The 14,641-nt window shown below is 44.0% G+C and overlaps 1 protein-coding gene across 3 annotated transcripts in view; it reads left to right on the plus strand.

Moving 5' to 3' along the window:
- Window positions 1-14,641, plus strand: part of GRAMD2B (GRAM domain containing 2B) — a 269,842-nt gene that overhangs the window by 183,309 nt on the left and 71,892 nt on the right. Inside the window, exon 1 of one of the 3 annotated variants that reach the window (XM_073624813.1) lies at window positions 1,606-2,022. The exons of the other annotated variants lie outside the window; for them this stretch is intronic. Within the exon in view, the coding sequence (XP_073480914.1) occupies window positions 1,940-2,022 (83 nt within the window). The 5' untranslated portion in view covers window positions 1,606-1,939. Of the gene's footprint in view, window positions 1-1,605; window positions 2,023-14,641 lie in introns of those variants that run through there. 3 annotated transcript variants of the gene reach the window in all.

Here is a 14,641-nt window from a genome sequence, read left to right on the forward strand (position 1 = left end):
GACGAGTAACAAACCTCAAAAATGGGATTTTAAAGGCAATTATGAAAAAAAGAAAAAAAAAGTATAATAAAGAAAATTATATATATAAAAAAAGTAGAATTTATTGATACAAAACACGAGTCATAAAAACAAATTTCTTATGCAAGCAAGCCACAAGAAAAACATATATGTACCTGCATGGAAAGTATTACATAATTATAGACAAAGGTGGTAGACTCCTACTACATAGGCATAAACCATCCAAGCGGGTAGACTAGAAGGTAAGTAGTGAAGTCCACCACGTTTCAAAAGAATGCATACAATTATAATCTTCATCGGGGACTGTTACCGCCTCTGAAATATAAAGTATAATATGAATATATTGAAGTACAGAAATTGTATTTTACCATTAAAACATTAATTGTGGTGTATAGTGAACACCTCTCAATACAAGAAAACATATAAACAATCAACTTACATATCAATTAAAATTGATCTGGAGAAAGAAAACCCTCAACACCCAGAACTCATCCTGAAGGTTTATATACGCCTTGCATCATACAAAAGGGCCGTGGGGTGTAACACCCAACAGGGGCGTCAAAAAACAAAGGAGATCCAAAAATTATTATCCCAATTGTTAACAAAAATCGGCAGAACGTTCATTGGACTTAATTTTACTTCTGATTTTCTGATTGTGTGTACGAGCCTTTACCTGTCCACAAATCCAGCGGTGTCTTCATCACCCCAGCCGATTTTACAATCTGCTCTCAGGTGTTGCTGCTGCCATTTTTGTAAGGGGCACTGGTGGTGATGCCTTGCTGGGAAGGAGGGGGGGGGCCAAACTTCCTGGTGACTTTGCCACAGCGTAGTCACCCAGAAGTGGAAAACTCTCAAACCCAGGTACCTGCCCCCCCCCAGAAAAATGCCAAAATGTGCCCGCAGAGGGGAGGCAAACAAGCAGAGCTTCCAGGTTTGGGTGGAACTGAGGAGCTTTTCAGGCATTTTAGCGCTATAATTAGCACCTGAAAACTGCTTCCACACTGGGGCGGAGCGCTTGCGGGATGATAGAAAAAGTCCTGCAAGCAGCATCTTTGGGGTGGTTTGGGAGCGCTGTATTTAGTGCTCTCAAAACGCCCCTGCCTGTTGCAATGAATGGGCAGTGCTTCCGAAGCACCTGAAAAGTCTTTCCAAATCGCTGCAACACAGGCGTTTTTTAAAACCCTTTCTTTGGGGTTAAAAGTACCCCGCTAGTGGCCGAAAAGTGCAACTATAACGAGCAACGCTTTAACCGCTAACGCACGGGCGGCCCCAGTATGAAAGGGGTCTTAAGCTTGGTTCACGGCTCCTTTTAGAAACCATGGGGCCTCGCCTGGCTAAGAGCAGCCCTGACCATGTCTATTATAGAGGAGGAGTCTATAAACTGCAGAAATCAATGGCAGTTCCTGATAAAGCTGATTTTATACGAGTAATAAAGCGGGAATGTGGTGTGCCAGGCTCTCCAGAACATTGTGAGGTGTAGTGCTCTGTGACTAGGCCTGGTTACCTCAGGCCCCCCTCCGGGTCCTCCTCACTCATCTTCTAGTGAAACATTTAAGCAGAGCCATTGTGAAATAACCAGCCCGTGAATAATTTACACCGTGTACGGAGCCCTGAACTTCTCCTCACAAGCCATGATATATAAAATAAAGACTCGGGGAACAATTACGGTAATAAGCCGGGGCTGAGTTATAAAGTGCAATCAGCTGCTGCGCCAATCAGCTTTCTCCCGAGCCAGGACTGGAAGAACGAGTTCCCAATACTACAGTATTAGAGTTGTGCAAGGCGGCTGTTCGTGTGTGTGTGAGAGGGAGGAGGAGGCCGAGCCGCTTCGGGGTGCCGAGTAGAGATCTGAGGGAAGGACCCGGAGAGGGAGGCGGCTGTGTGTGTGCAGGAGGAGTTCAGTCCTCGGGACACTCAGGAAATGGTGATCATGACAGACCCGTCCTGGCAACCTGACGAGCCGAGCAGGACCCCGAGAAAGGATTACAAAGGAGCGCCGTCTTTGTGAGTATAGTCCGTGTATGGAGGAGGAGGAGGGGGGGCGGCGGCTCTGTGGTGTTTTTAGGCCGGCCATGTCCTCTGTGTACGGGAAGTTTGTGTGAGGGGAGGGGGCGCTCCTCTATACACAGCCCTGTACTGGACGGGGACTCGAGCTTGTACAGTATTGCATTGCTATGTACTACGTAGTCAGCCATGTACTGGAGGGGGACTCCAGCTCCCACAGCCGTGTCTCCTGCTGGCCTGTGTGATAAATATAACCAAGGCACACAGACAAGCTGCTCGCTTTGCCAGGAAAGTTTTCTCCAAGTGAATGAGGTGGCGTTTACCTTATAGAGAGTACCCAATCACATGCAAGGAAAACAAAAAAAAAAAAAAAAAAAAAAAAGTTTTTGTTGCCCTCACCTGATTGGATGATGGAAGTCAGCAGAGTTTCACCTCATTCCCCAAGCTGTAAACATCCTTTGTTAAAGTGGAGTTCCACCCAAAAGTGGAACTTCCACTCATCTGAACCCCCCCCCCCCCCCCACATTTGGCACCTTTCAGGGGGGAGGGGGGTGCAGATACCTGTCAAATATAGGTATTTGCACCCACTTCCTGGAATAGACTCCCGCAGGAGTCGCGCCCCTTCCCGCACCCCCCGATGTCTCCTGGGAAACACAGAGGTCCCAGGAGATAGCGGGGACCACTTAGGATGCGCAGCGCGACTCGCGCATGGCTGTGCAGTAAGGAACCGAAGCCGTAACGCTTCACTTCCTGATTCCCTCACAGAGAATGGCGGTGGCAGCCGAGAGCTGAGCGATGCTTTGGCTGCCGACAACGCTGGACTCCAGGACAGGTAAGTGTCCATTTATTAAAAGTCAGCCAGCTGCAGTATTTGTAGCTGCTGGCTTTTAATTTTTAGGTGGACTCCCTCTTTAAGGAGTTCCAGCCTGGGGGTGGGGATTAAGTGGGTAGCTACAAATTCTGTAGCGGCTGACTTTTAATATAAGGACACTTGCCTGTCCAGGGATAAGGAACAGCTCAGGCGTGTTCGCAAGCCGCACGTGCAGAGCTCGCTAGGAAGTCGGCACTGCACAGCGCTAATCACAAGCAGTGAGACATTGTCCCAATGCGCGGCTGCAGAAATCGGGAAATGTCTCGCTGCTTGTGATTAGCGCTGTGCAGTGCCGACTTCCTGGCACGTGTGGCTTGCGAACACGCCTGAGCGCATCCTTATCCAGGGATTCTGTGATGTTAGCACCCCATGCCGATCCATCTTTTGGCTTCAGGTGCCGGCGTTGCAAGTAGGGGAAGGTTTCGCAGCCGGTTTCCTACCACATGCGCGAGTCGCTTTCTCTGAATGGTCCCGTCGTCTTCTGGGATGCACACAGGTCCCAGAAGGCAGCGGAGGGAAGGAGGAGGGTCGGATGCAACCGCGGAAGTGACGTACCTCCCAGCGGCGACATAGGATGAAAGTCCCAAAGACAATGGCAGCGATTTTTATCGTGACTGCGACATTACTTTTGGCAACATTTTGGGGCCATTTACATTTATACAGCTATCGGTGCGATTAAAAATGCATTGATTACTGTGTAAATGTGACTGGCAGTGAAGGGGTTAAACACTAGGAGGTGCTGTAGGGGTTAAGTGTGTCCTAGGGAGTGATTCTAACTGTGGGGGAGCTGGGCTATGTGTGACACAACACTGATCACCGCTCTTGATTACAGGGAGCGTGATCAGTGTCCTGCCACTAGGCAGAACGGGGGAAATGCTTGTTTACATCAGCATTTCCCAGTTCTTCCTCTCTGTGAGATGATTGCGGGTATCCCTGCGGACATCGAGTCTGCGGTACCCACGAGCACACTTGCGGAGCTCACAGTGGGCGCGTACGCGCCCTCAAGCTGCTTCTTAAAGGGAAACGTAGAGGTACGTTAATATGTCTGTAGTGCCCTTCTGCTGACGTATATCGGCGTGAGCCAGTCGGCAAGCGGTTAAAGGGTGAATCTGGTAAATATCTTTAGACTCAGATCAATTTTTTTTTTTTTTATTTAAACAATGTCTTCCTTCAAAAAAAATGTCATTTTAACCACTTGCCGACCGCCGCACGACTATATACGTCGGCAGAATGGCACGGGCAGGCAAAAGGACTTACATGTACGTCCTTGCCTGCCCGCGGGTGGGGGGTCCGATCGGACCCCCCCCCGGTGCCTGCGGCGGTCGGCAAATGTCCCCCGGCGATCGGAGGTGAGGGGGAGGCCATCCATTCGTGGCCCCCCCCTCGCGATCGCTCCCAGCCAATGGGATCATTTCCCTGCCTCTGTATTGTACACAGAGGCAGAGGAAATGATGTCATCTCTCCTCGGCTCGGTATTTTCCGTTCCGGGCCGAGGAGAGAAGACTGAAATGTGAGTGCACAACACACACACACACACAGTAGAACATGCCAGGCACACAAATCACCCCGATCCCCCCCCCGATCGCCCCCCGATCCCCCCCCAATCACCCCCCCCCCCCCTGTCACAAACTGACACCATGCAGGTTTTTTTTTTTTTTTTTTTTTCTGATTACTGCATAGTGTCAGTTTGTGACAGTTAGTGTCAGGGCAGTGAGTGTTAGGCCCCCTGTAGGTCTAGGGTACCCCCCTAACCCCCCCTAATAAAGTTTTAACCCCTTGATCACCCCCTGTCACCAGTGTCGCTAAGCGATCATTTTTCTGATCGCTGTATTAGTGTCGCTGGTGACGCTAGTTAGTGAGGTAAATATTTAGGTTCGCCGTCAGCGTTTTATAGCGACAGGGACCCCCATATACTATCTAATAAATGTTTTAACCCCTTGATTGCCCCCTAGTTAACCCTTTCACCACTGATCACTGTATAACCGTTACGGGTGACGCTGGTTAGTTTGTTTATTTTTTATAGTGTCAGGGCACCCGCCGTTTATTACCGAATAAAGATTTAGCCCCCTGATCGCCCGGCGGTGATATGCGTCGCCCCAGGCAGCGTCAGATTAGCGCCAGTACTGCTAACACCCACGCACGCAGCATACGCCTCCCTTAGTGGTATAGTATCTGTACGGATCAATATCTGATCCGATCAGATCTATACTAGCGTCCCCAGCAGTTTAGGGTTCCCAAAAACACAGTGTTAGCGGGATCAGCCCAGATACCTGCTAGCACCTGCGTTTTGCCCCTCCGCCCGGCTCGGCCCAGCCCACCCAAGTGCAGTATCGATCGATCACGGTCACTTACAAAACACTAAACGCATAACTGCAGCGTTCGCAGAGTCAGGCCTGATCCCTGCGATCGCTAACAGTTTTTTTGGTAGCGTTTTGGTGAAATGGCAAGCACCAGCCCCAGGCAGCGTCAGGTTAGTGCCAGTAGCGCTAACACCCACGCACCGTACACCTCCCTTAGTGGTATAGTATCTGAACGCATCAATATCTGATCCGATCAGATCTATACTAGCGTCCCCAGCAGTTTAGGATTCCCAAAAACGCAGTGTTAGCGGGATCAGCCCAGATACCTGCTAGCACCTGCGTTTTGCCCCTCCGCCTGGCCCAGCCCAGCCCACCCAAGTGCAGTATCGATCGATCACTGTCACTTACAAAACACTAAACGCATAACTGCAGCGTTCGCAGAGTCAGGCCTGATCCCTGTGATCGCTAACAGTTTTTTTGGTAGCGTTTTGGTGAACTGGCAAGCACCAGCCCCAGGCAGCGTCAGGTTAGTGCCAGTAGCGCTAACACCCACGCACGCACCGTACACCTCCCTTAGTGGTATAGTATCTGAACTGATCAATATCTGATCCGATCAGATCTATACTAGCATCCCCAGCAGTTTAGGGTTCCCAAAAACGCAGTGTTAGTGGGATCAGCCCAGATACCTGCTAGCACCTGCGTTTTGTCCCTCCGCCCAGCCCACCCAAGTGCAGTATCGATCGATCACTGTCACTTACAAAACACTAAACGCATAACTGCAGCGTTCGCAGAGTCAGGCCTGATCCCTGCGATCGTTAACAGTTTTTTTGGTAGCGTTTTGGTGAACTGGCAAGCGCCAGCGGCCTAGTACACCCCGGTCGTAGTCAAACCAGCACTGCAGTAACACTTGGTGACGTGGCGAGTCCCATAAGTGCAGTTCAAGCTGGTGAGGTGGCAAGCACAAGTAGTGTCCCGCTGCCACCAAGAAGACAAACACAGGCCCGTCGTGCCCATAGTGCCCTTCCTGCTGCATTCGCCAATCCTAATTGGGAACCCACCACTTCTGCAGCGCCCATACTTCCCCCATTCACATCCCCAACCAAGTGCAGTCGGCTGCATGAGAGGCATTTTTATGTCCTCCCGAGTACCCCTACCCAGCGAACCCCCCAAAAAAGATGTCGTGTCTGCAGTAAGCGCGGATATAGGCGTGACACCCGCTATTATTGTCCCTCCTGTCCTGACAATCCTGGTCTTTGCATTGGTGAATGTTTTGAACGCTACCATTCACTAGCTGAGTATTAGCGTAGGGTACAGCATTGCACAGACTAGGACACACTTTCACAGGGTCTCCCAAGATGCCATCGCATTTTGAGAGACCCGAACCTGGAACCGGTTACAGTTACAAAAGGTACAGTTACAAAAAAAGTGTAAAAAAAAAAAAACACAAACAAAAATATAAAATAAAAAATAATAGTTGTCGTTTTATTGTTCTCTCTCTATTCTCTCTCTCTCTATTCTCTCTATTGTTCTGCTCTTTTTTACTGTATTCTATTCTGCAATGTTTTATTGTTATTATGTTTTATCATGTTTGCTTTTCAGGTATGCAGTTTTTTATACTTTACCGTTTACTGTGCTTTATTGTTAGCCATATTTTTGTCTTCAGGTACAGCATTCACGACTTTGAGTGGTTATACCAGAATGATGCTTGCAGGTTTAGGTATCATCTTGGTATCATTCTTTTCAGCCAGCGGTCGGCTTTCATGTAAAAGCAATCCTAGCGGCTAATTAGCCTCTAGACTGCTTTTACAAGCAGAGAGAATGCCCCCCCCCCCCCCCCCCCCATCGTCTTCCGTGTTTTTCTCTGGCTCTCCTGTCTCAACAGGGAACCTGAGAATGCAGCCGGTGATTCAGCCAGCTGACCATAGAGCTGATCAGAGACGAGAGTGGCTCCAAACATCTCTATGGCCTAAGAAACCGGAAGCTACGAGCATTTTATGACTTAGATTTCGCCGGATGTAAACAGCGCCATTGGGAAATTGGGGAAGCATTTTATCACACCGATCTTGGTGTGGTCAGATGCTTTGAGGGCAGAGGAGAAATCTAGGGTCTAATAGACCCCAATTTTTTCAAAAAAGAGTACCTGTCACTACCTATTGCTATCATAGGGGATATTTACATTCCCTGAGATAACAGTAAAAATGATTAAAAAAAAAAAAAAATGAAAGGAACAGTTTTAAAATAAGATAAAAAAGCAAAAAAATAATAAAAAAAAAAAAAAAAAAAAAAAAAAAAGCACCCCTGTCCCCCCTGCTCTCGCGCTAAGGCGAACGCAAGCGTCGGTCTGGCGTCAAATGTAAACAGCAATTGCACCATGCATGTGAGGTATCACCGCGACGGTCAGATCGAGGGCAGTAATTTTAGCAGTAGACCTCCTCTGTAAATCTAAAGTGGTAACCTGTAAAGGCTTTTAAAGGCTTTTAAAAATGTATTTATTTTGTTGCCACTGCACGTTTGTGCGCAATTGTAAAGCATGTCATGTTTGGTATCCATGTACTCGGCCTAAGATCATCTTTTTTATTTCATCAAACATTTGGGCAATATAGTGTGTTTTAGTGCATTAAAATGTAAAAAAGTGTGTTTTTTCCCCAAAAAATGCGTTTGAAAAATCGCTGCGCAAATACTGTGTGAAAAAAAAAAATTAAACACCCACCATTTTAATCTGTAGGGCATTTGCTTTAAAAAAATATATAATGTGTGGGGGTTCAAAGTAATTTTCTTGCAAAAAAAAATAATTTTTTCATGTAATCAAAAAGTGTCAGAAAGGGCTTTGTCTTCAAGTGGTTAGAAGAGTGGGTGATGTGTGACATAAGCTTCTAAATGTTGTGCATAAAATGCCAGGACAGTTCAAACCCCCCCCCCAAATGACCCCATTTTGGAAAGTAGACACCCCAAGCTATTTGCTGAGAGGCATGTCGAGTCCATGGAATATTTTATATTGTGACACAAGTTGCGGGAAAGAGACAAATTTTTTTTTTTTTTTTTTTGCACAAAGTTGTCACTAAATGATATATTGCTCAAACATGCCATGGGAATATGTGAAATTACACCCCAAAATACATTCTGTTGCTTCTCCTGAGTACGGGGATACCACATGTGTGGGACTTTTTGGGAGCCTAGCCGCGTATGGGACCCCGAAAACCAAGCACCGCCTTCAGGCTTTCTAAGGGCGTAAATTTTTGATTTCACTCTTCACTGCCTATCACAGTCTCGGAGGCCATGGAATGCCCAGGTGGCACAAACCCCCCCCAAATGACCCCATTTTGGAAAGTAGACACCCCAAGCTATTTGATGAGAGGTATAGTGAGTATTTTGCAGACCTCACTTTTTGTCACAAAGTTTTGAAAATTAAAAAAAGAAAAAAAAAATTTTTTTTTTTGTCTTTCTTCATTTTCAAAAACAAATGAGAGCTGCAAAATACTCACCATGCCTCTCAGCAAATAGCTTGGGGTGTCTACTTTCCAAAATGGGGTCATTTGGGGGGGGTTTGTGCCACCTGGGCATTCCATGACCTCCGAAACTGTGATAGGCAGTGAAGAGTGAAATCAAAAATGTACACCCTTAGAAATCCTGAAGGCGGTGATTGGTTTTCGGGGTCCCGTACGCGGCTAGGCTCCTAAAAAGTCCCACACATGTGGTATCCCCATACTCAGGAGAAGCAGCAGAATGTATTTTGGGGTGCAATTCCACATATGCCCATGACCTGTGTGAGCAATATATCATTTAGTGACAACTTTGTGCAAAAAAAAAAAAAAATAAATTGTCACATTCCCGCAACTTGTGTCAAAATATAAAATATTCCATGGACTCAACATGCCTCTCAGCAAATAGCTTGGGGTGTCTACTTTCCAAAATGGGGTCATTTGGGGGGGGTTTGTGCCATCTGGGCATTTTATGGCCTTCAAAACTGTGATAGGTAGTGAGGAGTAAAATCAAAAATGTACGCCCTTAGAAATCCTGAAGGCAGTGATTGGTTTTCGGGGCCCCGTATGCGGCTAGGCTCCCAAAAAGTCCCACACATGTGGTATCCCCATACTCAGGAGAAGCAGCTAAATGTATTTTGGGGTGCAATTCCACATATGCCCATGGCCTGTGTGAGCAATATATCATTTAGTGACAACTTTTTGTAATTTTTTTTTTTTTTTTTTTTTTTTTGTCATTATTCAATCACTTGGGACAAAAAAAATGAATATTCAATGGGCTCAACATGCCTCTCAGCAATTTCCTTGGGGTGTCTACTTTCCAAAATGGGGTCATTTGTGGGGGTTTTGTACTGCCCTGCCATTTTAGCACCTCAAGAAACGACATAGGCAGTCATAAATTAAAGGCTGTGTAAATTCCAGAAAATGTACCCTAGATTGTAGGCGCTATAACTTTTGCGCAAACCAATAAATATACACTTATTGACATTTTTTTTACCAAAGACATGTGGCCAAATACATTTTGGCCTAAATGTATGACTAAAATTGAGTTTATTGGATTTTTTTTAGAACAAAAAGTAGAAAATATCATTTTTTTTCAAAATTTTCGGTCTTTTTCCGTGTATAGCGCAAAAAATAAAAACGGCAGAGGTGATCAAATACCATCAAAAGAAAGCTCTATTTGTGGGAAGAAAAGGACGCAAATTTTGTTTGGTTACAGCATTGCATGACCGCGCAATTAGCAGTTAAAGCGACGCAGTGCCAATTTGTAAAAAGTGCTCTGGTCAGGAAGGGGGTAAATCCTTCCGGGGCTGAAGTGGTTAAGAACGTTTGTTTGATTTTCTAATTGTTAGTGTGGTCAAATCGATGTTCATTTTCAACCACAATGATGGGAAAATTTGGAACTAGAAAACTTCTTGGTCAAAGGAATTTTCAGACAGTGTATGTGGTTTTCGTTCAGAAATTACAATTATTTGAAAAACAGAATGTTAAACATGTGAAAATTTCAAACATTCTTTCATTCACTGACTGTACAAAGATTTTTTCATCTGAATATTCTCGTCTGAAAATTGATCTGTGTGGCCAGCATAAGGTTCGGTACACACCTATGCAGTTTGCTTTTGATGAGTTTCTGCAGTGCTTTTTGCTGTGCGTTTTGATTTTTGCTCTCGTGATTTTGCTGCAATTTGCATTTTTTTTTTTTTTTTTTTTTATTTTTTATTTTTTTTTGCCAGATTAAAAAAACAAATTGCTGCAAAAACGCCATTGCATGCTTTTCTGCAGCTTCTCCATTGAAGTTTATTGAACCAAAAAAAGCACCCTTTTGCTTTTTAAAAAAAAAAAAAAAAAAAAAAAAATCCCCTGACCCTTTCCAAATACGCAGGACTTCAGACCCCCAATTTTATATATTTTATATATATATATATATATATATATATATATATATATATATATATATATATATATATATATATATATATATATATATATATATATATATATATATATATATATATATATATATATATATATATATATATATATATATATATATATATATATATATATATACACATAACCCATTCTTTAAAATTGTGCACACCCATGCAACTGCAACAAACATACATTTTACTATCTATAGGTGACATTTTAAAAGCCTTTACAAGTTACCACATTTAGATTTACAGAGGAGGTCTAGTGCTAGAATGACTGCCCATGATCTGACATTTAGTGATGCCTTACGTGTGGAACAAACTTTGTTTGCGTGCAAGCACAGGGGGGACGGGGGAGCATCTTCAATTTTTTTTTTTTTTTTTTTTTTTTTTTTTTTTTACCTGTTGGTACAACAAGGAATGTACTGTAAACATCCCTTGTGACAGCAATAGGCAGTGAGGGTGTCCAGCCAGCTGGCGGATGCACTGGGTTGCTCTGCTCTCCCAATGGGATGAGAGAGCCCAAGTAAGCTGCTGGAGGAGGAGATTTCCCCACCCGCTGCTTGGAACAGCAGTTGAGTGGCTAGCTGGCTGCCCTGATTGCTTTTACAAGCAAGCCAACCTCTGGCTCTATAAAAAAAAAAAAAAAAAAAATAGCTCTACTGGGGTAATGACTGCAACTGCAGGCATCATCACAGTACAACCACTTGAAGTCAAGCGACATCCACTTGCCACAATGTAGCCATATATTTGATGTATCTATTCACTTGTATAAGCTGCCTGCACGCAGCTCATTACAAGTACAAATAAGATAAACAAAGGGCTGAGTACCTGATTTGAAATGAGCCCTTTTACTGGACTGTTACTCCAGGTTGTACAGCAATGTTCTTTATTCAAACACTGGCCTGTGACTCCAGCTTATCACTCTGTATTAAGGAATGAGGTCAGGTTGTTGGCATTCCTGGCATTACTGTGAGATGATTGTTTGGAGTTAGTGCATGTACAATCCATGGTCGAGATTTCACCTATAAATACTATAGTGCCATCTTGATTGTCTGTATGCTAAATTTAGACTAGTGTTTCTCAACTTCTTAGGGATCATGCACATAAACTCCTTCAGGAATACTCCCAAGAATTTGGCATGTTTCCGTGCCCTAAAGTCACAGGTGTTGTGTGTGGTGTGTGTGTTTTTTTTTTTTTTTTTTTTTTACAGGGACAGCCATTACGTGTACTGGGACAGCTGGGTGGCCCTGGATGCAAAACGTGTGGCCAGGGCTGTTCCTCCATTCCTGTACATGTGTAACCACTCGGATGTGTGGTTACAGGTTTATAGCAGGGATGTCTGGTAGCCTGTAATTGACTCCTGCAGGCTGGTGGCCATGGCTTTACATGGTCACCTAAGCCCATCATTTACCGATATTTTATTTAGCTAAAGTCAACACTTTCTCAATTTTTTTTAAACAATAAAGATTTTGTCACTTTGGTTTTGGCTCTTTGTTTACTGGCCAATTTCAGCCAGTGAAGCAGTCCATTAGACTGATCTTGGTTTGATTGGCTGCTTTGGAGACAGAGGAGCATTGACGTGTAATTAGACCCCAGATCTCTCCATAACGAGGACCTATCACTGCCCCAGCTATCAAAAGCAATAAAGTGGAGTTTAAAAAAAAAAAAAAAGAGAAAAATTTAAAAAGTGCTACAAGGAGATTAAAATTAAGTACCCCCTCCCCCCCCATGCTCACATGCAAATGCACACGTCCCGCCTGCACGTGTATACTGTGACTGCACCACAAATGTGAGAGATCGCCCCGAACATCAGAGTGGGAGCAATAATTCTAGCACCATAGCTCATGTTCAACTCTAAACTGGTGACTGTAAAAGCATCGAGCAAAGTATGAATCCCATGAAGCCACACATCAATGCTGACCCACTGGTATGGGAATGAATGACATTCTGAGCCTAGGCTCCTGGCAGGCTATGCCCCAACACGTTCCACTCCACCCCTCAGAGCTTAATCATGGGGATCATTTTAAAGTGTCGCCTATAGCTATTTTTAGGTACCATAGTTTGTTGTCATTTCACAGGCTTGCAAAATTTTAAATCTTGACACATTTGGTATCCATTTACTCAGCGCAATATCTTTTATATTTTGCAAAATAATTGGGTATTAAAATGTCTGTGTGCGCTAAAATGCATTTTAAGTTTTTTTTTTTTTTTTTTTTTTTTTTTTTCCTGAATTTGTGTTTGATAAACCACAGTGAAAATATCATGCAACTACCATTTTATCATCCAGGGCCTCTGCTTTCAGAAAATATTTAAAAATGCTGATAATAAAATGTAATTGAGATGTAAAAATTGACCTAGACAGCAAATGGTTACAGTAGATGTAAATGCTGCAAATCTACATGCAAATACTCCAGCAATGGCTGCATGGCATTTCTCAGGGTGGTTTTCCTGATGATGACAACAGTGGACTATGGTTGTATGTGTACTAAAACAGGTGCAGGTAGTCTCCATCTGAAGTCCAAGTGACAACATAGTATTATATTTGAGAGGCAGGGACAGACATTGTTGCCTCATAACAAGACGTGCTTAAACAAGGACTTTTCATGGCAGTATCACCAGATTTAAAAATATTGAAAATTACTTTAACACATTTTAACATGGTGATCAGTAAAACTTATTAAAGTGGATGTAAACCCAAAAATGTTTTATTTTTTTTTTGCTATCATATTGTAGAGTATAAGATTTCCGATCATTTGAGCCCAGTCTTGCCACACAGAGTTAATCCAGCTCTGAGCAATCCTTTTATTCCGTGAGATAAATCTTGACAAACTGACAAATACTTTGTCAGATCCTCCCCCTTGCTGCGAGTGACACCGAGCTCCAGGCAACAGACCCACCCACAGAATCTGCAGTTTTTTGGGTCTAATAACACAGAGGGGAGACATTTGACAGGTAAAGATACATGCAGGAGGCATGTATATCCTTATAGATAACCCCTATGGCAGTAGTTTAGAAAGGATGACATTGGGTTTACATCCACTTTAAGCTTTGCGTTTTTACATGTACTTAAATTGCTCTGGGTGTTTTGGGGTTTTTTTTTTTTTTTTGTTTTTTTTATGCTATCTGTGTCCCATTGGGAAGAATTCCCTTCCTGTAGACCTGACAGGAAGTGAGCGGAAATTGCTCTAGCAAGGGCAATGTAACAGTAGTCTAATCTTTCCTGTTTCCTTGCTTGAAATGGGGTGAATCATTCCAACCCTTTCCTATTTTGTAGAAAAATGAACTCTAGATACTTTGCTTCTAGGAGTACGATTCTGACCCTTGTCACTAAACTAATAGTTTTTGATGCACTTTTATGTGTATTGGTTTTTTTTTTGTTTTTTGTGTTCTTTGGTGTAGTAACCTATAGAACCAGCTAACGCTGGCCTGACTTCAGCTCTGTATAGCCTCCTGAGAGACCCATTAATTGTTACAAGGGGAAAAAAGTGTTAAAAATTCATCCTGTTGTGTGCATTTTTTTTTTTTTTCTGTGTTGGTGTAAACTGAAATAGCACATCATTCAGGGGAATTCTTGGACGCTCTTTAGAATTCTAGAATGGTCATGTGTCTCCATGACAAATGTCTGTGCAAGCAACAGATTTATGTATTGAATTAAATTTATTTTAGGCAAGCCCTGTGTGCTGAGGCTAGAGGGTCCATATGGACACCCTGTCCTCAGTGCAGTTGCACTCCCTCCCACCACTGCAGATGTCACACAGTGCAGCAGCTGAGGTGTTTTACAGCTGGATGGGTACAGCCTATTGGGTATTCACTGACACTAATTCCCCATCAAGTCTGCTCTGCTTGTGATTTGACAGGAGGCAGTGGGCAGAGCCATAGCCAATAGTCTGCTATTGGCTATAGGGCCTGCCTGCTGTAAGTGAGACCCGATGGGGAAACAAATGCCTGGGCTTGCCCCACTAGGCTCTGCTCGCTGTCACGGGTTGCTAGCAGGCTGTCAACTGTGGAGCCGACCGTGTCAACAACCAGTGACAG

This window comes from Aquarana catesbeiana, linkage group LG01, assembly GCF_042186555.1.
Source record: "Aquarana catesbeiana isolate 2022-GZ linkage group LG01, ASM4218655v1, whole genome shotgun sequence".
NCBI classification, from domain to species: Eukaryota; Metazoa; Chordata; class Amphibia; order Anura; family Ranidae; genus Aquarana; species Aquarana catesbeiana.